General features: G+C 40.4%; 1 protein-coding gene across 8 annotated transcripts in view; it reads left to right on the top strand.

The window, feature by feature from the left end:
- Positions 1-24,103, top strand: part of VRK1 (vaccinia related kinase 1) — a 67,741-nt gene that overhangs the window by 6,739 nt on the left and 36,899 nt on the right. For 7 of the 8 annotated variants that reach the window (XM_023536629.1, XM_011370199.2, XM_023536631.1 and 4 more), the window contains exons 2-3: positions 18,381-18,545; positions 20,785-20,840. In XM_023536629.1, the coding sequence (XP_023392397.1) occupies positions 18,386-18,545; positions 20,785-20,840 (216 nt within the window). In that variant the 5' untranslated portion in view covers positions 18,381-18,385. Of the gene's footprint in view, positions 1-13,083; positions 13,197-18,380; positions 18,546-20,784; positions 20,841-24,103 lie in introns of all 8 variants that reach the window. The other variant, XM_023536630.1, reaches the window with a different exon arrangement.

Below are 24,103 nucleotides of genomic sequence, written 5' to 3'. Positions count from 1 at the left end.
AACGTAGTTGATAAGTTGGTCTAATGAGGAAAAACTAATGGAATCACTTTTATTTATCATGGCAGAGAGGAGACTCAGGGATTGTTTAATCAGTATGTCCTGATTCTTGTATGTGAAGAACTATGCGGAGAGTGATGACCAGCTTTCCTTCAAAACCACTGAGCACTGAATAAGGACAGATGGCTCTCGCTGCAGCATTTGGGTTTAATCTTAGGGAAGCGTTTCCAGGCAGTGAGGACGCTAGATACTTCAGGCCCGTGATCCCTAAGATCTTTAAGGGTGGAACGGGCACCTAGATGTAGTTTGGGAACATTAAAGTTGGGGATGTGACAGGTGGCAGCCCTCAAGTCCTAATTTATTGTGAACGAAGACACTTAGTTTCTGTTTTATTAGCGCCCACTTCACTTCTTGATTTCTTTTCCCGAACAAATTAGACTTTTTTTTTCTATTCATCTCTGGGACTCTCATTTAGTTTCTGCTTTCTTTTGTGCATTTAAACAATTATCTTAGATACAGATTAGACTTATGTCATTTAAAAAATAACCACTCAGGAAATAGAACTTCTTTAATGTCAGACAAACTACTAAATATCAATGCATTTCTACTTTTTAGTTTAGAACATAGAAAAGCATATTATTACATTTTTAAGAAGAATCAATGATGACTCGTTGAGCAAAGGATGTCACTGCATAGCATTACTGTGGCGTGTGTTAGTGGAGCATTGGCAGTGTGAGAAGCCCAGCGCAACTACTTATTTGTCTTCAAAGTGCTTTCCGTTTGATTTAATTTCCTTAGTCTGACTCTTTTCTACTAGCCTAGGTCTTTTTTCCTCGAAATATTGAGATTGACCAAGTATAAATCACTTGTGATTGCAGCCCTTCAGTATTATAGAGAATTTTTTTTCTGCTGAAGAGCAAGCTCTTACAGTGCTATGCAAGCTGCCCATTTAAAACTATCATTGCTTGGCACCTATGCCCTAGTGACAGTTTGACCAACATGTGAGCAGGCACCGTGCCATGCCGACAGATGGGCGTGAGTGTAGGCAGCCAAGAAACCATGTATCTGCATCTAGTGTATTTGTTAAGGGCAGGATTCCCAGTCGGGGATGTTCAAACGTCTGTCCATCCCGAGCTTTCACGCCTGTGGATAAAGGGATGCCATCGTTAATCTCAGCTTCTGACTGCGATTCTGTGGGTACATAAGAGCTTCTTGGCACTTACAGAAGTAGGCAACTGGGGACGATCAGGATAATTGTTCTCTCCTTCATTGCAGGACTACTTCAGATAATCCTTTCTCCTTTCTCTTAGCCAGCTAGGTTTGCAATGAGCACAAACCTTTTCAAGCATTGTCCCGCTACTTCCAGAGTATGTGGTACTTCAGTTGTTTCTAGCAGGTCATTAGATATGTGTGGTTTGGACAGTGATGTATATAATTGAACTCAGGTAGATCCGAGTTCAGATACTGACTGCTGTAGGACATTAGGGCAACCTAATTTTACCATCAAATCAAGGTAAAAATACCTATCGCATAGGGTGGTTGTGAGAATTAACTGAAATATGTACATTAGTCGTTCGGTGTAATGCCTGGCCCACAGTCCCTGTTCAGTAAATCCATCATCATCATCATCATCATCATCATCATCATCATCATCATCACCATCACCACTTTAACATCCCTGGAGATAGCTTCCTCTGGAGAGTGACTTGAAACAGTTCATTTTTATTTTTAAGCTCATTTCCCATCATTCTTTTTATTTTTTATTTTATTTATTTTTTTAATGGTGACATCAGTTAACGAAATCCAATAAGTTTCAGCTGTGCTGTCGTCATTCTTGAAAGTCACTGGATAGTATCATGTTGCCTGGTCTCTAATGGAAAACCTCCGATGACAGGGACCGCACTCCCCTGGAACAGGGTTCTTCAAGCCATGGGACTAGTGATGTCTTGATGGATCAAGTTTTTTGCTGTGGAGGCTTGTTCTCTGAATTTTAGTGTGTTCAGCGTCACCCCTAGCCAGGGGACAGAATTGTTCCCCATGACAACCACTGCTGTAGAGACAGCCTGTCCTGTTTTTAATGAAGTTTTGACTGTTGGCAAGTTCTTATATTGAGCAGCAGTCTGCGTATTTCTTCTACTTGATTCTGTCTTTTGGAGACACACAGGACAAGCCGAAGCCCTGTTCCACACAACGTCCTTTCAGATACGTGAGGGCAGTCGTCGGTCTTCCCAGTTTTTTTGAGTTGAAGCGTCTCCATCTACTTCATTAGCTGTTCTTACAAGGCATGATTTCATGTCAGTTCACCGCGTTGGTGGCTTTCCTCTGATTTAATGCCATTTTAAAACTGTAGCGCTGGAATTGAATGCAGTACTCCAGGCCGCTGGCTTGATTAGTAAAAAATAGCCACATCTCTTGTTTTAGATACAGCACTTCTGTGAATAGAGGAAGGAATATTGCCTCCTGCATACTGTATTCTTGTTATCAGCTGTAGCCCTTTGATGACCACATCATACACTCAACCTCGAGTTAAACCCCGTAGGTTTATCTGAGCCCTATCTTCTTCATTCTGTTGTTTCATGCATTCGTTCTGGGGTCCAACCATGAGAGCTTATGTTTATCCTGTGAAATTTCTTTTTATTGGGTTGAGCTAACTGCAGTCCTAAATCTTGGACAACTGTGGGGTTTCTAGCTTAAAAGAGCAAGTAGGTGATGATACCCTCAACTGAGATCGAAAATACAGGAGAAAGAGGGGTGTGTGTGTGTGTGTGTGTGTGTGTGTGTGTGTGTGTGAAGAAGATAGCGATTGAAAGGCTGGGGAATCCCAATATTGGAATCCCAGTATTAAGAACGGGTGGGCAGAAAGGCGATAAAGGAGACCGAGAGGAGCGGGCAGGAGGTATGACGAGAATGAGAGGATTGTCTTGGAAGCTGCTGTGTCTGCGTTCAGTACTGTGGTAGGTACGTGAATATGGAATGAACAGGGCCTGGTCTCTGCTTTCTGTTCCTGTTTGTGTTTCCCCAGGTTTAAGCGTTTGGTCAATGGCGGTATTAGTCAATCATGCCTGAAAACTTGGAGTCATCCTATATTTCTCCTTTTTATCTTTACATCTGTTGGGTTACCAAGTTCTACTGGTGAATTTTTTTTTTTTAAAGTATAACATAATATCCTGGAAAAAGTACACAAATCTTAAGTATCTAGTTCAATGATTTTTTTTTTTTTTTACAAAGTGATCACAGTATAATAACTACCACCCAGATCAAGACATCCACTATCCTAGCATTCCAGAAGCCTTGCTTGTGCCCCTTTCCAGTAATTACCCCCACCCAAAGTAACCACTTTTCTGACTTCTATAACTACAGAAGTTATAGAAGTTATAGACTTCTATAACTATAGCTTAGTTTTTTTGCCTGGTTTTGAACTGATATAAATGGAATTATAACCTATGTACTCCTTTTTACCAGGTTTCTTTTATATTACAGTGTGTCTGAAATTCATCTGTTTGTTCTATGTAGTTTGTTGTGGTTTTTTAAAATAGCTCTATACTTCTGATTATTCATTACTGCATAACACACCAGTCCAAACTTAGTGGAGTAAAACAACAACCATTTTATGCTCACGAGCCGTGCGGGTTATGAATGTGGTGGGGACAGTTGTCCCTGCTCTGTGGTGCTTGGAGCATTTGGCGGTCCTTCCACTCACGTGCATGGCTGGGATGTCTCGAAGACCAGGATCATCTGGGACCGTTGACTAGAGCACCTACATGTTTTTAAGTGGCTATTTCATTGTTCCAGTGGTGTATCGAAAGCACAGTTTTAGTGGAGACAGACTTCCAGTTGAAACTTGCTTTGCTTCTTCTCAACTGTTGAGTCCCCGGTGGACTTTTTAGATAGTGTTCAGATATGGCTGCTGAAAAGGCTGTCATGGGCTTGGTGATCGTACATGACCAGAGGGGGGTTAATGGCATTATCCATAAGCAGAGGTCCCCTTGAGGAGGAGAAGAGGTTTAAGAAACGCCCAGTTAGCAGTCTCTCTGGTCGTAGGCAAAATCACAGCCACTTGGAGATGAGCTTTCTCGTTCTGGGCTCTTGAAATGAGACACCAAGCTCCAACTGGACATTGCATGTGTAGGGGCTTCAGTTGGTGGCTTAATTTCTTCAGTGCATACGCTTCCTCTTCTGTTTTGGAAATAGCTCGTCACCAGCACAGTGGTTGCGGTAAAGACGGCTGTGCCTTGGTTGCAGCTTCTCCATGAGGCCTTGGCTTTTCGCAGTGTGTTGTCTGGGTTCCCAGAGGAAGCTTCCTGAGAGCGACTGTCCTTGGGAGTTACTTGGCATCTCATCCAACGGACTCTGTTGGTTGAAATAGACGCAGGCCTGTCTGGATTCAAGGGGAGGGGACCTAAACCTCCTGTCTTTATGGGAGTTGTGTTAAAAAGTTGGTGGCTATATTTTAAAAACCAGCACAAATTATTTACCACAACGTATTTACCCGTTCTATTGTAGATGGGTATTTGAGTGGTTTCTGCGTTGGAGCAGGTATGAACGATGCTGCCGGGATCGTTCTCGTTCGTAACTTTTGGTTCACGTATACTCATTTTAGCTGAGTATCCACGGGTAGAATTGCTGGCCGTAGTGTATGTGTATCTTCAGCTTTAATGGGTAGATACTGCCAGACAGTTTTCTGAAGTGGTTGTACCAATTCTTACTCCTGCCAGCAAAGTAGGGGAGTCCAGGACTTCTGTAGCCCTGCCTCCACTTGGAGCGATCAGTTCAACGTTAAAAAAATTTTTTTTTAACCATTCCGTGGTTGTGTAGAAGATCTCGGTGTGGCTCTAATGGACATTGCCCTGACAACTAGTGATTCGAGCACCTTTTCACATACTCGTTAGCCATTGGGTATCCTGTATTGTGAAGTGCCTATTCAAGTGTTTTGCCCGTTTTTCAACAAACTGGGTTATCTGTCTTTTTACTTACCAAAATGTTGGGGTTTTTATACATGTGTAACATGAATAATAGGTCCCTTCGTTTTATATGATAGAAATGTTTCGTACAGGGTTCTTCCCTTGCATTTTCCACTTACCTGTATCTCGGAGGCCAACTTGTACTAGAATATCTTGTACTAGAGAATAAGGAAAATATCTGAGACTATTGGGGTCGTGTCAGAAGGACACAGTGGCTTCCTCGCCTAGTGCAGAGGACTGGAGAAAGGGAAGAGCTGGGTTCAGAAGCTGGCGTGGCACTCAGAGCGGTCACGTGCTCCAGTCAAGTGCACACGGTCTCAGCACACGTGAGACAGGGTTTCTCTGGGATCATGATGAAAGGAGACAGAGCACGAACAAAACCCAGGTTGCTGTGCCGCCTGCAAATACTTGGCTGCTGCCTCCTTACCAGTTACAGCCTCATCTCCTTCTAGTCCCTTCTCCCGTAGGAGAGATTTCCGGAGATATCCATACATAGAATTATCCTTCTTTTTGATGGCATCCAATGTAGAGAAACTCCATCTTCCCTATATACTCCCCCAAATTACCCAACCAGAGCCCAAATCCTGGAATGGATTCTTTAGCGCACGCGTACTGAGGTGTCCTGCTGGTCCCCAGGCGCGTTCTCCCAGCCTGTTACACAGGGGCGTTCTTCGCGGCCTGGGATTGGGGGGCTGGATACCAGAGACAGGACAGTCTGAGCAGCAGCGACAGTAACGGAAATTACAGGGAAACAGGCTGAGTGACAATATAAGGACACAATCAAAACTCAGAATGTGGGAAATTTTACAGGACAAATGACAAGAGGAAGGAAGAAAATAAATGAGGAGATGGCACTTGTTGAATTAAAGAGATTCAAAGACATAGCAACCAGATTCAGTGACTAAAAAATCAGCTGTAAGAAGACATTATTTTTGAGACAATTGAGGTTTGAACACATCTTATTAGATATTAAGGAATTACAGTCAATTTTGTTAGGTGAGACAATGATATATAGTGGCTTTGTTTTAAAAAGTACCTGTTAGAAGTATTTACATGTGGTATGATGTCTGGCGTTTGTTTTAGGAGAGGCTAGTGACCTGGGGTATACAGAAGAAACAAACTGGACACGTGTTGATAATTGTTGAAAGTGACATGTACATGGGACTTTATTACATAATTTCTCTACTTAGTATGTATTTGAAAATTCCCCTAATGAATTTTTATAAAGCCACTTGTGTTTCTTTTTCTGTGAGCTTTCCTCTTCATGTCACTTTTCATTTTTCTTTTGTCTTTTTTCTTGTAATAGACTTTTTTAATACTAAGAAAATTAGCCTTTTGTCACATGTTTTGTAGATGTTTTTTATTTGTTTAGTTTGTTAATGGTATTTTTTTACCAGTGAAGAATTTTTATTTTTACTTTGTCAAAGTTATCAATTTTTCTTATATCTAGATTGTTTCATTTTGTATTGCTTAGAAAAACCTTGTCTCCCAGATTTTGAAAAGTTCTTTTATGTTTTCATCAAGAATTTTTTAATGACTATAGTACACTTCTGCTCTACTTTGACTATTTTATTTGGTTATACTAATTTCCAAATTATTTTGGAGTATTTGGAAATATTCTCCCTTTGAACCCTGCTGCAAGAATATATAAGGAAAACTGTTTTTCAGTAGCTATCTCGTATAGCTTTAATAGTGAGTGCGTAGGGAAGTAACAGCAAAGTTTGGTAGTTACTTTTGTCCTCCAAACAGGAGAACTAATGGAAAATCTGTCATTTATAAAATTGTCCAAATATGCTCAGTGTTGCATAAAAGTATGGACAACTCAGTGCGCAGTCTCTGATTTTAGGAAATGTTTGCTTCCTTTTAGCTCTTTCTTTTTGGGGCTTATGGGTCAGGGGCCAGGTGTCACCTTCCTTTGAAGTCCCCATCTGTAGACCTGCTCCCTCTGAGGTGCGATGCCTTTTGGGATGAGCGGGGTGTCTCTGACCTCTAGGCGTAGACGAAGGAGTGTGCTGTAGTGTCGTCTTCGCAGTTGGTTCCTGGCGGCCTATTAGGACTGCAGGGACAGACCCTCTACCCACCACATCAGAACCCAGCAGGAGAAGCGGGCAGCGGAGACTTATGGGAACCCTTCCCTGGGGAGGAAGTGGCAGCAGTGAGGTGTCTTGGGCTCGTGTCTGAAGTTGGTCCATGCTGTGGGGTCTCAGTGACAAATGATTTCCGCTGTTAGTGTTCTTCTTTTAGAGCTTTTAGAAATCAAGGAAATTTCATTAAAGGAAATGAAAGTTGAGAAAGTACATTTGATACTGTTTTAAACATTTTATTCACTATACCCAAATTTTATAATGTAACATTGATCACTTTCCTACTGTAAGTAAAAAAAGTCATGGCCAGGAGGAAACCTTTCTGCTCTGAAGACGCCCATTCTCGTCTTCAGAGTGAGTCTTCACCTGGTTCCTTCCAACTGAGGCATGAAAACAGGACTAGTGTGACAACCGCTACTAGAGATTGTATCACAGTTTGAGTTTAGCGTAATCTTCAGGAATCAACCTGTGCATTTACAGGATTGTTATTTCTGGAGGTTCACTTCTGTATGCTTACCATTTGTTGTGTTATGTCTGACTCTTTTGTTAATGTTACTGAAGGTGCCCTGCAGTGTGTTTTTCATACTTTAGAAACCACGGGACCTTTTGGACGTCCCCAGCAGGAGCTCACGGTCAATCTTCCTGTGTCTCAGGTTTTCCTGTTGAATGGCATTGGTAGTAAGTATACTTTTATGTCTGTGAATATCCTTACTGTTCTGTCTCAACTGTAGGATTTGTGTGGACATAACGAAGTAAATATGTGAGTACCCTCTGTGTTATTGGGAAGTGGCTATATAAACTCAAGATTCAGTATTTTATTTTTCAGATGATTTCTTAGCACTAATCAAACGCAGTAATCAACTCCTGATTGGCTGGCTCATTTGTAAGAGAGCTGTCTTTAGATGTATTGCTTTCAAATTGTTTCTGATGTAATTTAGCAGAAGAGGTGATGAAGTCCTTTGTTGACCGATTATCTCTTGTTTGATTTTATTTACCTTACTGTAGTTCGATGGGAAGCCATTTGCACCAAAATGTGTAATTACTTCTTAATCCCAAGTAGGTTTGAAATATAAATGAGTGATTTTGGCCTGGGATATGAAGGGATTGATAAAGGGTGATTTTTTTTTTTTTTTTTTTTTTTGGCATACCCTGTATCAATTCATTCACTAATTTATCTATTTTACTCAACTTCCAAATGAACCGGAGGGGGCTTTCATTACAGTTCTTTAAGCCATTTGAGTTGTATGTGATAGAGCCGTTTCATTGAAATGAACGACTTAATGAGGAAAGGAAGATGCCCCAGCACTTCTGAGCCAGCCGTCCAGTCCGTGCACCCCAAGCTCTTGCGGGCCTTAAAACGCACGGGCGCCCGGGCCCTTGGGGAGTGGGGCCTTCATCGTTTCAGAGTTCCATTGGTCGTCATGATGGCTAGCCACGATTGGGAGGTACTGCCTCCCGTGATGGGTAGTTAGGTCACTGAGTTTATACTTTTGCTCTGCACTTTCTGGCACTGATTGGAAAATAGGAAAGAGGAATTTCACAGCTCTTAATATCTTAAAAACTCATATGGCGGGAAGAGGCACTTTTTCCCACCGTGAAATTAAGTTTAATTTTGTAGTTGTCTACAGCTGCTCACTGTCTTTAATAAATAGTTTTATCAAGGATTCAGAAACATTCTTTACCTGGAGGGCTTTTTATCGATTCTTGTTTGAAGCCGATGGTATAATATTAAATCATAATTATGTGATGGTGTTTCTGAATGAAGCTAAGTACAGCTTCTTGAGGCCAGAGTTTGCATTTCATTCATGTTTGTATTTCCAGCCCTTTGCACAGTTTCCGGCACATATTTCGGAGGTGTTTCATAAATGCCTTTGAATAAATGAGTTCGAGTGTTTAATTTCCTGGTGAACTAAATTGCCATAAAGAGAGAGCTTAGGAAATCTAGAGTAAGAGGTGATTAGCATGTTTCGTAGACCATCTGTCACTAATATCAATTGTTTCTACTTGGCACTGAAGACTTGTTTTTTGTGGGGAGGATCGCTTGTGTAAAAAGAATGAAAGAAAACCTCTGCACCCCTCTGTTCAGTGGCTAAAAGTCAATGCAGTTTTAAAAAATTGACATTCTTATTATTTAGTAAGGACCGACGCAGTCACCAGTTATTCCAGTAGTAACCGCATCGTGGTAACTCCTGGCTGTTTCTGCCTCGCCGCCTTCCAGTCTCTTCAATGCATCAGTGATCCTTTGAACGTGGAAGTCAGAGCACGCCACTTCTCTGCGCAGAACCTCCCTATCTTGGTGAGGGTTAAAGTCAGTGCCCTTACACTGGTCCGTGTGTGGGACGTGATGGCCACACCATGCCCTTGGATGTCTGACGGCAGTCAGTGCATCCCCAGCTGATTCTCTGCCTGCTGCACCAGCCTCCTTGCTGTTTCTAGAATAAGCTGGGCATGCTTGCCTCAGGGCCTTTGCACTTGCTGCTCCCTTGCTGTGGGATGCTCCTCTAGATAACCTCATGGCTAGCTTCCCTCGCTTTATTTTCAGGTCTCTGTTTAAATGTCACTTGCTTGTGAGGCTTTACCAGTTCATCTTTTAAACTCCCCCACCACACACAGCCCCCTGGCACGTACATTTCTTTCTTAGCACGTACATTTTCTAAAATATTAGATAATTTATCTATTTTTCTTTTTTATGTCTCTTTCTGCTAGATTATAAGTGTCAAAAGGGCAGGACCTTTTTTTTGTCGCTTGAAGTATACCAAGTGTCTAGAACAGTGCTTGGCACATGGCAGGTTATCAGTAAACATTTGTTGAGTGAGCAAGTAAACATCACTGCTCTTCATAAATTCACATAATGTACAGTTAAGCTTTATTTATTGCTAGTAATAACTAGGAGATTTATATAATTAGCATCTATAAGAACAACCTTTGAAATAATACCACTTGTGATGCTTTTCCAATTGTGCGTGTATATGGGGGGGGGGCGGTGGCACGGGGCCGGATGCCATAATCACCAAGAATACGTTGGTGGTATTTTGGTTCAACTTAATTTTTCTGTCCGTTTTATCCATTGCATTTATAAATTCTTATCTTACTTTTTTTAGTCGTGGGAAAAAATACATAACATAAAACTTACCATCTTAATTTTTTAGTGTATAGTTCAGTAATGTTAAGCACTGTTGCGTAAACAGTCTCCAGAACTCTTTTCATCTTGCAAATTTGAAACTACACTGATAAAACAACTCTCCCCCCTCCATCAGCCCCAGGCAGTCATTCTACTTCCCGTTTTTATGAATTTGACATCTGTAGACCCTCATAGCAGCGAAATCATGCAGTGTTTGTCTTTCTGTGACGGGCTTGTTTCACTTAGCCTAATGCCCTCACAGTTCATCACGTGGCCTGTGTCACTTCCCTTCCTTTTTAAGGCTGAGCGATATCGTGTGATGTGTATGGGTCACATTTTGTTTATCCATCATCCGTGGATGGACGCTTGGGCTGCTCCCACCTTTTGGCACTTTTGAATGCTGCTGCTATGACCATGCTGTGCAAATATCTTGAGACTATAAACTCTTGAGGTCTCTTAGCTTAAAGGAATAAACATACTAGTCAGTTATATTTTCAATATATGTGTCCGTCTTAATTTTAAAGCTTTTAATTTTATTTCCAAAAATCTTTAATTTTTTTAAACAGCATGTTTTCCTTTTATATAATTTATTCTCATATGATAAGTTTGTATTTTGGTGTATGCCGTGGAGGTGTATGTAGGTGTTCTGCCTTTTTAACCAGATATAATCCTAGAAAAGTGTACCTCAAAAAGTCAAACTCCTTAAAAGCATAAGCTGTTACTCATTGTTGCGTCTCCCATATTAGCTACACTGTGAGTGGCCTGAATAGCGGCTTAGTTGTTGACACCAGGATAGGATTGTATTGTGCCCGCAAAGGAAGAGAAGACAGAATGAACAACGGTGACGGAGCTGCCGGGCAGACAAAGGAGAGGATCCGAAGTGTCCCGTGGGTTTAGTGCCCATAGCAAGAGCGAGAGGGGCTCACGAGGGCGGAGTCCGGGTGGACTGAGTCGTGCGCTAAGTGCGGAGAAAGGAAGCCTCAGGAAGTGCAGACAAGTTTTAAGACGTTCAGCATTGAAAGGGAGAAGAAAGTTGGGATGATAGTGGAGGGAGATTAAAAAGCACTTAAAAATGGGCGAAGCAGGAGCACGTTTGAGAGCTGGTGGGACGGAGGGGAGGGGGGCAGGGATGCAGGATCTCTGAGAGAAGGATTACTTAATGGTCTAAGTCCTAGGAGGTTGGGGGCCGGTTACAAGGCGCACGGGGACCCGATGTTAGAAGAGGTAACAGGAGAGAAGGGAGACAGGATGGGTGCGACGCTGGGCTTGATGTGAGTCCAGTGCTTTGTGGGTTTGGGTCTTGGAAAGGTAGGGAATTCCCACCTGAAGCCTCTGGTTTTTTCTTCAAACTGGGAAAGAGATCATCTATTGAGAATTATGAATTAGGAAGGGAATTCTAGTTTTGAGGAGAATAAACAGGGGTTAACAGTCACTGTAGAGAGTGGGGAGAGATTTCAGTCACTGGACTTTGAAAGGAGTGGCAGCGACCACTGCAGTCGGGTGATGTATGTTAAGCATAAAGTTGGCGACAGGTACTTGAGGGGGGAGGAATTAACCCTTTGCTGTTTAATTTTACGCATTTATTGAATTCCTACCAAGTGCAGTGTACTGTAAGACAGTTTTTGTTCCCAGGGAGCTTATAGACTTACAGGAAGCATTTATCAAATGCAGTGAGAGGTAAGAACAATGTGAAACCAGAGGTCATATCCTGCTGAGGAAGGGAGATCTTTGGGTGTGGAAACATTTCAGTAATCGTAGATGGGGGAGGGCGAGAAAATGCTCTGTTACGCTGCAAAGATGGAGCTAAGATGTGGTACCATGTGAACGGGCTGCTGAGTCGTCCAGCTCGTGCACGAGTACCCTTGAATTAACGCAGTTTAAAAGCACCAGAGAAGGTTATGACTTTCAAGAAAACTTCATAAAAATATATGACCCCCTCAAAAGGAACTTATGTGCATACCTGTTTTAGGGAAAATTTATGACTAGGCATCCAGCGTGTAACAGCTTTCTACAGCGTTGCCATTTTCCAGTGTGGGTATGATGGTTTCATAGAGCTCAGTAAGTGGCATCATTTGATTCATTCAAGCTTTTCCGTCTCTTCAGTGGAAGATTAAAAAAAGAAATTGTTCCAAATTTGACTCCAGGACTTGAAAAATGCCAGTTGTCTAAATACAGTACCATATTGTGATAAATATAACTACTGAAATTTTAAAAATCTCTTCACAAAACTTTATTTTAATATTCATAGAACTTTTTTTGGAATGTTATCCGAAAAACAGGCCCATTTTATTACCAGAGCTGACTATTAATTAGGGTATTGTTTCAGACGTGAAAGTTGATCTGCCACTGAAATTCTATCTGAATATGTATAGTGCCAGCTTGCTTTGTGTATTTAATAACTTTAGTACCATAATCACTCTGTTTACAATTAAATTTTGGTGAATATGCTAATAGGGAATATGCCAGTGAATGATTTCAGCAAAGGGCAGTGTCGATTTGCATTTCGATGTGCTTTTCACTTGCATCTGCATTTCATTTAATATCAATGGGAAAAGAAGTGGTCGGGTTATGTAATGGATTATGCGCTGGTAAACTTTGTTTTCTCGAAACCTCTCTGTTGGACCGGCTATCTCAGTAGTGGATTTGCTTTGCTCCCAGTGGGCAGAAATTATGTGGAAAGATTTACTTTGGTGTAGGTGTGTGCCCCTTGGTGTATCCTTAAGTAGAAGCCTTAATGTGGGTATTGGTTTCATTAATTGGAAGAAAACTGTAATGTAGTAACAATTGTTTTAATTCCAATTAGCATTTTATCTTTAGAAAAGTCACTAATGTCCTGAAGCAAATGCTGTGGTTGTGTTATTTATTACAGCTTTTGAGCAGGGACTTCTGATTTTAAATAATTCTGCTTTCTTCTTTTCAGAAATCACCTGAAAAGGAACGAGGAGATTGAGAAACACATTTTATATTCTCTAAGACTAGGAGACTTCTGTGACCCGGACCAGAGAATAAGAGGGGCCGCTGAGTGCAGTGAAGGTCAAACGGGGGCGTGGGAGGGGGCCGAAAGGGGCCACTCTCAGGGCTGGCAGACGCAGGTCTCAGACGGCGCTGGCGGAACAGTGTTCCCCGAAGCGAGTGGCACGCCCCGAGGGGCACAGCCAGCAAGCCTTTGTATGGAGGAACAGGAGTGGGTGTCGGCAGAAAGGGCCCGGAAACCTGGCGTTCTGAAGATGCTCTTCCTTGTGATGCACGTGGTCGTTGCTGAGGTGTATGATGTGCACACGTCAGATTGATCAGTCTGCGTTTTCACTTGTGCGGGTTATCAACAGCTTCTCAACTCCAAACCCACCTTTCTTTGCTCTGCTCGTGATAGTCGAGCGAGGCCCTGTAAGCGTTCTTTTCCTGTCCAGCACAGTGTTAGGTTCTGTCAGTAGAGAGTGGGGGAGGCACACTGCAGAGCAGAGCGAGGAAGGGGTTTCTCGTGTTGCAGTGTGCTGGGTGTCTCCTCCCTCTCGGGGGGCGGTGGCTGCCGGCCAGGCTCACTCTCCTGACGGTCTTTGGCACCCCAGCAGGCAGCTTCTCGTATCCCACCAGTACCCCAGCGGGCAGATTCCTGTGGACCCCGGAGGACGCTGCCTCCCAGCGGCCGTGGCCACAGCCTGTGCAGTGCAGAGCGCCTTTCTTGCGTGGTCTCCCTTAGCCTTGTAGGTAGTAACCGTTCCCTGCGTTTGCCGTGTCCCGTAGAGTTCTCCTTCACTCCCTTTAGTAGTCAACCACCTTTTACAAATAGATAAATTTTAATATTTTCCTGTCTAAGTTACTTGTGTATTTTTATCTGCTGTCTGGACCCTGGCTGTCTTATCACTTACACTGTGTGTAATTTACTGTGTTAAATTTACGTAAGTAAGGAACAGTGAAGTAAATCAGAAGTGCACAACCTGAGTAATTCTTGCGAAGTGAACACGCGGTTTAAAGATCACTGAGGGTGGGACTGAGAACGCACCCAGCCTCCGGAACCCTTCCTCTCCCAGGCCTCACTCCTCCCCCAGTGGTGTCCGCTGTTTGACTTCCGTCATCCTGGGTTAGTTCTGTGTGTTATTACACTTCGTATACATGGAGTTGTGCAGTATGTTTCTTGGGTCTGACTTCTTTTTCTAAACACAGCGTTTGGGGGGTTCATCCATTTCATTATACATATTTTTCTGTTGTTGGACATGTGAGTTTCCATTGTCTGGCTATTTTGAATAAAGCTGCTATTATCATTCTTTTATGTGTTTTTTGGTGGACTCGTTTTCATTTCTCTTAGGTAGATACGTAGAAGAGGAATGATTGGGTCAGTTAGCAGCTACTGACAAACAGATTTTCAGAAGCGGTTGAAGCGGTGTACCGCGTGTGAGAACTCCAGTTGTCCCATGTCCTCATGGTATTGTCACTCCTGGCGTCGCCACTCTCGGTATGGTCAGTCAGGCTTTCCCAGTTGAGGTCTTCAAAACCTATAAGGACTGGATCATTTAGATGCTGTTTAAACTCTTTATGTTGTAAAAGAAGAAAAGCTAAAGTCTTTATGAAGTGAGCGTAATGTTGATAGAACAGATAAATGTAGTAGAAAAACACTGCAGACCAGTCTTACTTATGGATATCAATTTTATTCCTAAATCAAGTATTAGCAAATAGAATCCAGCAGCACACTGTAAGAATCAACCGTTGTTAGGTATGATTTTTTTTTTTTTTTTTTTTTAAGGGAACGGTTACTGTGTTAAATTGCTGTTACGAGTATGTGGCATACTGGCCGAACTTGCTTAGGTCTTTTATGTCTCTCAGCATTTTCAAGGATGTGTTATTTGACCCCTTGTTTGTTTATTAATCTGCTGCCATCACCAGTCCGGCACCCAGCAGAAGCCAGCTCGTTAGCACTGACGTGGCTGTTGGTCCCTCAGCCCTGCCTGAGACTGGAGGGGCTACAGAAGGGAGGTCTATGCATCTTTTCCCATGAGAAGCCACAGGAAGAATGGAGTGTCATTTAGGGACATTTTAAAGAAGTGTTTGGGTTTTCATGGCCTCTTCCTGTCAGAGCACCAGAGTGTGTTGAAGTGACTTCTTCACATTCGTGTGGAGCCCACCAAGTGTGAGGGAGGTTTTCACCCGAGCATACAGTTAGTTTCAAATGCTAATGAACCTATTTTTTTCTTTTTTCGTTTGTTTGAAAAGAAACTGGTCATCTCTTACCTACAAGGAACACCTTTGTGTGAACTTCGTTTGTATTATTTCACTCGGGTTGGTGGCATGACTATTTAAGTTCCTGGAATAGTGTGGATTGCCTTAACGTGTGTGAGTGACTGAGGAAAGGAAAAGATAAACAAAAACCAGAACCAGATAACCATTCGGAAAAAGCTAGATTCTTACCTTATACCAATGCAAGTGTAGACAGATCAAAACTTCGCCAGCAAAATATGAAACCATAAAACAACTAAAAGAAAACATGGGAGATATTTGAAAAAATTTGAATGGGCGAGGTCTTTCTAAGGATGATGTAAAATCCAAAAGCTCAAAATAAACAATATTGAAAGAAGTAAATCGGGAAGACTATTTGTAATACAAAGCCAGTTTCTGTAATATAGTATGTAAGAAGTGCCTCTGAATTAAGAAGCACAAGGCTACCAGTGGTTCACACAGGAAATGAAGTACGGATTTTACTTAGGGGGCTTTTTTTTTTTTCCCATTTTGCGTGAATGGACAACCTCATGGAATATGAAAAGATTTCTAGTTTTGATCCGTTGGTGATCATTACTTATAGGAACAGTAATTTTTCATGTTTAAAACCATAAAATACTTCATAATACAGAAAACCTTATAAAGCAAATACTTAATGACTTATAAGGTACTTTTATAACAACAACACACACCAAGAAAGAGAACTTTGCCTGCCATGTGCCCATCCTAATTACAACTTTCATGTGCTTCTCCAAAGTAATTTTTATCTTTTATGGTAGTTATTTCCATTTTCTTACAATTTTATTGCTCAAACGGCATTCCTAAACACTGTAGTTTAGATTTGCCTGACTTTGTTTTGTTTTAGATATATTGCTTTAAGTCTATTAAAATCTAGTTTTCTCCATCTTTTCTTTTTATTCTTTGCTGAAGAAATCAGATTATATGTACCGTATGGTTTCCCACAGTTGGGATTGTGCTGACTGCTTTCCTGTGTTACAGTTTGCCATGTTCTTCTGTTCTCTTCATAGCCCATAAATGGGTAGGCTTGACAAGATTCAGGGTCTGTTTATTTTTTACTTCTTTTTTGGCAAAATTACTTCATGGGTTGTGGTGTGTTCTTTTATCAGAAGGCACGTAATACCTTGATACCGCTCATATTTTGATGTTAGTAGCTATCAGTGCTCAGTGTCGGGATTTATTAATTCATCAGGAGGTAGAAATGGTGTTAACCTAAACCATTCTTAGTCATTCATTAGCTGCAAATTTTCTGTAAGGAGACATTTCTCTTCATCTTCTATTTGATTATCCAGTGGTATAATTCATGTAAAAAGGATAAATGCTTGATTCTTTCCCTTTATTTACCACTTCAAAATTCAGTGGTTTTCTCTTATCCTCTAAAGGTGACCACTTAGGTTTTCTTACAGTTTTAAGCTCTTAGATTTATCCATTTTATGTGGTTTAATCCATTGTGGTTATTATCTTTCATGATCACATTGGCCAGTCTTTGGTCAGTGGGCGTATCTTTCACGCTGGCTCCTTACACATATTTGACGTAACTCCAGTAGTTTTTGATAGCTTCCTTGACATCTAGAAATGAAAAGATGTTCCAGGTCGAGCTTGTATTTCCAGTTCCAGACCTGTAATCAGTTGTTTCTTCAAGGAACCTGGTTTCTTTGAACAAGAAATGGTTATTTCAAGAATACAATTTGTATACCAGGAATGCTCATTGCTTCTGGGCTGGTTGTGGTTCCTAAGCTTTTTTGTGAATGGGGCTAGGAAATACAAAGGAGGTGTGTGTGTGGTCTTTGTAAAAGATAAAATGCCTTCTGAATTAAAAATATTTCCAAATGTACAACATTTTTCACCTTAAGTCTTTTGTTTTTCCTCTGTATTCCTTTTCTTCCATATTTGAATCCTGATTTTTAAGGATACAAAGTGATAATAGAATTCAGATGTCACATAATTACTCACTTGCATTATTTTACATTTATGTATTCAATAGCCTTAGTTAATAAACAGGTATCAGAATGGAAAGTTACTTTTTTTGCATATGTTCTCCAATTTTTTTTTACAGTTCTACCATATCTGCATTATCAGAATATATACCGATTATGTGTTTTATCCTCTAAAGCCTTTTGTTGAGTCTCAGGTTCTACAAATAAATATCTCTTTACTGCTCATTATCAGTTCTTATCTTAGTCATTTTGGATATCTGCGGCTTGTTTTCTGGTAGATTGTCACTCCCTTTTTCCATGTTGATAACACTTTGAAGTCTTTATACTCGAAATTTAACTAAATATAAAATCTTCTGTTTATGTTTTCTTTCCTTGAGTCTTAAATACGTTACTTTTTTTCCTGGCATAAAGTGTTGCTGTCAAAGTGATGGCAATCTGATTTTGTTTTCCTTGTATCATTGTTTTGTTCTGGGTGCTCAAAGAGTATTATACTGTTAAGTGCAGTAATTTAACTAGGCTTCGTCTTAGCGGTACTTATCCCAGGTTGATTTATGTACGTGGTGTGACCTTTCATTGTGTAGCTTCATATTTTTTTTTTAAGTTCAGAAAAATCGTTCCCTTTCCCGTCGTGTTAATTGTCTTGTGTTTTCAATCTCTGTGCTGTGCTCTTATCACATCAGTGTCGACCTTTATACACTCATCGTTTTTACGGTGCAGTATGCATTCTAATTGGATGCACTTTCCCCCTCAACTTCATAGAGCGCTTCTGTTTTGTTTTTGTTGCTAAATAGCATTTTTAGTCATAGATGATATTATACTACTGGAACTTAAGACTAAATGTTTTCTCGAAAGTAATCGCATATATTATTTATTATTTCCTCTCCAAATTAAGAGATAATCAAATGAGATTATAAATTAGAACAGATGTCCTTTAAGTTTCAGCGTGAGTAGGAACTTGATCAGCATCTGTGTTGCACAGAAGCTTTCCTCGGTGAAAAACGTTTTGAGCACTTCCAGTATTGTAAGTCTGATGTTGCTTTCTTTTACGTTACAGGGAGAATGCCTCGTGTGAAAGCAGCTCAGGCCGGAAGGCAGGGCCCCGGAAAGAGACGTCTTGCAGAACAGTTTGCGGCTGGGGAGATAATCACCGACATGTCAAAAAAGGAGTGGAAACTGGGATTACCCATTGGCCAAGGTGGCTTTGGGTGTATATATCTTGGTAAGTGTGTGACTGCTTCCAATGAATTGTCAGTCCAAAGATTTAGGTACTTTCGTATCAAAATCATTTCTCAATTATGAGCTTTTATAGGATGTTTCTAATATCTGTAGTCGGCTTGTTACTGTGTGGTTAGGCAGAAATGCGTCTGACATGGGAGTGGGGGAGATGGTGGTTCATTTAGTCACAGTAGGAAAAGAGGATCAGGTACCTGTAATATTGCCATTAGTGAGCACTGCGGCTTTCGATTTCTAAGGTATTCTGTATAATCTGAATCTCTTTTGAGACCCAAAGTAAGCCATATTTCTTTCCTTACCTGTACCCAGTTAGGATTTACTCCCTTTGTTTTGGTTTAATTTAGAGATTTTTAGATCTTTAACAGTTGTAGATTTTCTTTTCCTTTCTAGACCATCCTAATAGTCATCATAGTAGAATTAGGAGAATGACCTACAAACTGCATATTAGGCCTGATTTACCCTGCATATTAGCATATTTACCCTGAAAATTTTGGGGCCCCATTGTGGAAACCTGAGATTCTGTAGGTTAACTAAATTGTTGATTTAAAAAATATTTTACCCGATTACTTCTAAAGCTGCCTGTTTCACCAAGAATATTATAGTGACACAACGCAATTCATTTTTGCTTTTGATCTATTTCACGAACTTTTCCATTCTCTGTTCTTACTCCACCTCTAATCTTGATTCAGTTAGTTCATTATTTATTTAAGTATTTAATTTCTGCCATGGAGGTTTATAAAATTTTATTTTTAGAGGAACCCTTTTTCAAGCAACCTCTTTCTCAGAATACTGATATTTATAGTGTAGATTTTGAATAAGCATCTCAGACTCAGACACCCCAGAGCACCAGCCCCTCCTGCAGTTCTCTTCATCTTAGGAAGCAGCAGCTTCCTCTTTCCAGTTGCTCAGGCCAAAAACCCAGAGTCATCCTTACCGCTACCTCTCCCAATCCAGTTCATTCCTGCTGCCTTGAAAATCCGTCCACGGTCTGACCACTTCCCGCTACCACCTTGTCCGCCACCAGCCTGGTTCAGGCCACCACCATCTCTCACCCCATTCTCCACAGAGCAGCCGGAAGAATGCTTTAGAAAGCACAGTCTGATCTTGGCAGCCCTCTTCTCAAAACCTCCCATTGGCCCTCCGTTTCATCCGTATAGTAACCGCTTTATGTCACCTGTCAGGCTCATTGTGTTTGTTGGCTTCCTGCTGCTTTTCTGGTCTGTCTCGTTACTTGCCACTCGCTTATTCTTTTCCAGGTATCTTGGTCTCCTTGCTTTCCTCAAACATATGGAGGCTCCCAGTTCAGGGCCATGGTGCTGATTGGCCTGGAATGTTCTTCCCCCAGATATTTACACAGCTTATTCCCTCCGTGCAGTCAGGCCCCCGCTCCAGTGACACCTGTCAGTGAGGTTTCTCTTACTTCTTTGCAACACTGCCTCCCTTCCTTTCCTGCTTAGTTTTTCCTCTACAGCACTTATCACCATCAAACGTAGTTTATACTTTAATTGTTGTCAGTGTCCTACCACTGAAATGTTAGCTTCAGAAGAGTAGAGATTCTTTTTTCCCGTTCACCGATGAATCAGTTTCTTAGAAACTGGCATACAGTAGGTAAAAATATTTGTTTAATGAATATAGACAACCTTATATTCTTAGCTCAGTATTCTAGGGTAACCGTGCGTGACATAAAATGACAGCCACATTAAAATTATTCTGGATGGCAGTTTGGAGGTCTAGTGCTAGCATCCTGCGTCTAGATGAGCTTTCCCCCCCAAACTAGTGCTTTTTGGAGCTTTAGCTCCCTCTTTTTTTTACCTTCCTGATGTTCCTACTTAAAAGGATTCCCTAGTTTATTCAGTTTAAGAAATCACATCAGTTATCATCCTCTTAGGAATTCACAACATACATTAGCATATCAAAGGCCATGCATACTTTTTTGAATTAAAGAAATCTTTAACTCAGGGTTTTCCTTACTTAATTGATGATCGAATTGAAGATACCAGCCATTGTAAGATGCATTCCAATTTCAGACATGTTAAAATATAAAAGAATGCTTAAACTAATGAAATATACTGTAATGGTATCCTGAAACATATATTTGGGAACTGAAATTTATTCTAAGGGGTTATCGATATACAGACCTAAATATTAATAAAAGCTTAGTAACAGGCTATTTATAATGATGCTATTTCTTGTTCTGATATTACGTATAACCCTTTTTCAAACAGCTGATATGAATTCTTCAAAATCCGTGGGCAGCGATGCACCCTGTGTTGTCAAAGTGGTAAGAAAATATTTGAGCTGTTTTTTTTTTTCTTTTTTGTTGATTTAGTGTAGTACTGTATTTATTTTGTAAAACATCCTTTTTGATAACTAAAACCGTAAGGTATTACATTATAATAATATTTCATAAATATTTAATGAGATACAAAAGCAGCTTTATAGTTTTAAATAATTTGAGTTCAAAAAGGCCGTCTCCTGCCTTTTGATTTAGACTGGCATTGGTATTTCGGGAAAAATGAAAGAAAGCACAGAGGTATGCAGATGTGGAATGAAAATGTTCAGCTCATTCTGTTTATTTCAGCTATATTAACAGCAGATGAGATGCTTCTTGTATTTACATCCTGTAAGACTACTTCTTTACTGAAATTTTGTTGTATTTTATCTTTCATTTGTTTCTGAACTTCTACTTGGTCAATTTTCTTCTCTTTATTTCCAATTTTCTTCCCTTCCTTTTCCAGTTTAGTAAATAAATTATATATTTAATTGTGATCACTTTGGAACTTCTTTGGTTATACTATCGTTGAAATTAATTTGAAATGAATAAGAGTTGACAGCATCCGCCTGACATAAGCGTACTTGGATAGCCAGGTCAGTTTATGTATTGGTACACTAAAAGACATTTTAACGACTATTTTTTTTTGTTATCCGTGTATTATGTGTTGTTTTGCTCGCCAACATTTGTAACTCCGCTCTCGAGTTCTTTAATACACGTGTAGAACGTGTCTGTTAAACAGAAGAGGTAACGGGTCTGTTTTGTGGGCAAATCACCACCACGTCTCCCACGCTTCCTTCTTTCCCCCATAGGCTACAGAACTCTGGAATTAGAATCACCCCACGGTTTTTTGGTTTGGTTTGTTTTTTATTTTACTCACTTTTCAAAAAGGAATATATTTGATTACCTCTGAGTTAACTCTTGGATCCGAATCGTTTTTGTGATTGTGTCTGACATTTTTTTATTCAGGCATAGTTTTTACAAGGAAATACCTGGATATTAAGTAAACAGTTTGGATACTTTTTTGACAAGTACATATACCCGTGTAACTGCCACCCCGATTAAAACAGCCGGGGCTGTCATGGGGCTCGCTTCGCTTGTTTCCTAGCTTTAGAGGCCACTGTTCTATGCTGCCTATTTTGTCTAATGTCTGAAAACAGTAATTTCCTACATTTCGTCCAATTTTTATACTTCTTTACAGTGGGAGGGCAAATTGGGTCCCAGTTGCTCCATCACACCCATAAGTGGAAGTAAAATCGATAACTTTGAACTTTGTGTCAGTGGTGTGTTTCTCTGCCATTTCACTTCTCTTCATGTCCTTTGATTCTAGAATTTTCTTCTTTCTCATTTGTCGAATAACATTCTTTTTTAAATTATCAGTTTGATGCTATATCAGAGGAACGAAAATTCTTCCCATTAAGTGGGGCCATTTGCATGGAATTTCAGAATATTATCTGCATTTGGCTTTGACACAACAAATTAAAATATTAATATATATGGGTGAGATTAGTTTCTTCTTAGGCTCTTTAAAAAGTTTCCACCGTGAGAAGAAAGGAAGGCCCCTTATGACTTCTCATCATCTTGAGGTTCAAAAAACATGGTTACCTCTGACCGCTTTGCAGTTGGTTACACCTGCCCAGTCGTTTCCAGGTCTTGGGGGGCAGCTGTGCCGGCGCCATGCCTGAGAGGTCGGACTAGTGTGGAACCATGTCTCTCTTCTTCTGTGGAACCTGAGCTGCTTTAAATTGAGTTTTAGTTTAGAATTATGATATCCTTTATTATGGGTAACTTTAAGTAGTTTAGTTGTCATTAGATGTAACTTAACTTTTATTACCTTTTTTGCTTACAGAGTTATGCAAAAAAAGTGTGTGGTAACAGGTATTGCCTAACTGCTTAAGGTAGCAAATTACTTTGCATTTCTAAGTTTAAAGCCATTTGTTTTCAAACCTAGTTCAGGACTCTGCCTCTCCTGTTTCTTAATTTGGTCCTGTTTCCATTAGCCTATATTACTCCTTCTCGTTGTAATTAGGACAGTGATAAATATTCAGTTGATTTCTCTTTTGCATTTAATATTTCAGTAACATTCTCAGTGTCGTAGTTTGCGGTCCTGGAAGAATGCCATAAACAAAACAATATTGCTTTCTCTTTCTTCTCTAAGGAAGAGTTTAGTAACTGCTGTTTGCTCATTTCTTCTCTGATACCTGTCTCTTCTGAACCCCTTTAATCTGCAGCATTCATTCTATTTCCATTTATTTTATAATTTCACGTGCTAATATCCTCATGTCATTAGTTGATTTTAGTTTTTTTATGTGTTTATCTCCCTAACTAGATGTCGAGTTAGTTCATGATAAGGACCTTATTTTAAATTTTGTTTTCTGCATGCTATCCTTAAATGCCTGTTTTATTCTTTTGAAAACTTTTTAGCCATAATTCTCACCACCTTTTAACTTTAATGCCACCCACTTCCATTACTTGGCTAGCCTTTTAAAGTGGGCCCATTCATAATGTGCCTTCATTTGTGGTATGCTATGCCAGAATTCTGTCCATTCCTGTTCCATAATTCTTTTATTCTCAGAGCTTTATAATATTAAAAATTGAAATGGCTCATCAAACATAAACATATAAAATGAGTATCAGATCTTTCCAGTATTAAAATCTGAACTATTTATGAACATTTGTCATATAAAACATTAAGGGCTATTAAAAATCATGTTTTCAAAGAACAGGTACTACACTTTGGGGAAATTTCATAATTAATTACTAAATAAAAAGCACGATACAAAACTACAGAGTAGAGGTAGTTTTATAAAATCACTATGTATGTGAGGAAAATGTCAAAGTATTTCCAAGTTTTCTATAAAATGAGCACGTATTTTATCTTTAGAGGAGAAAACCTCAGCAAATGGTAAGAAATAATCAGAGGCAGATTGCTTTTTAATGTGACATTAGATTTGATAAGGAAGCAGCATAGCGAGCAGTGGCTCCTGGCCCCGTTTGGGCAGCGTAATCGGAATCTGGACGTGCGACCTGGTGGCGGGTGTCTGGTGAAGCCGCCTGGAGAGCCCCGGGTGGAGCCTGGCGCACAGGCCGCCGTGGTTGCTTTCGGCTGACCACACATGCGTGTGTGTGTTTGTCTTCGTTTGGGGTCCTTGTGTTGGCGTGGGAGCTTGCAGGTACCCCGTGCTTCTGGTGGGGCTTCCATCTTCGTGTCAAAAATGTTGGTAGCTGCTCATATGCATACCTGCTCTATGAAAGGGCTCCAAATAGTTAAC

This window comes from Pteropus vampyrus, unplaced genomic scaffold, assembly GCF_000151845.1.
Source record: "Pteropus vampyrus isolate Shadow unplaced genomic scaffold, Pvam_2.0 Scaffold164, whole genome shotgun sequence".
Lineage (NCBI taxonomy): Eukaryota > Metazoa > Chordata > Mammalia > Chiroptera > Pteropodidae > Pteropus > Pteropus vampyrus.
Note: the sequence above shows the minus strand (reverse complement) of the source record. Positions and strands in the feature narration are given on the sequence as shown.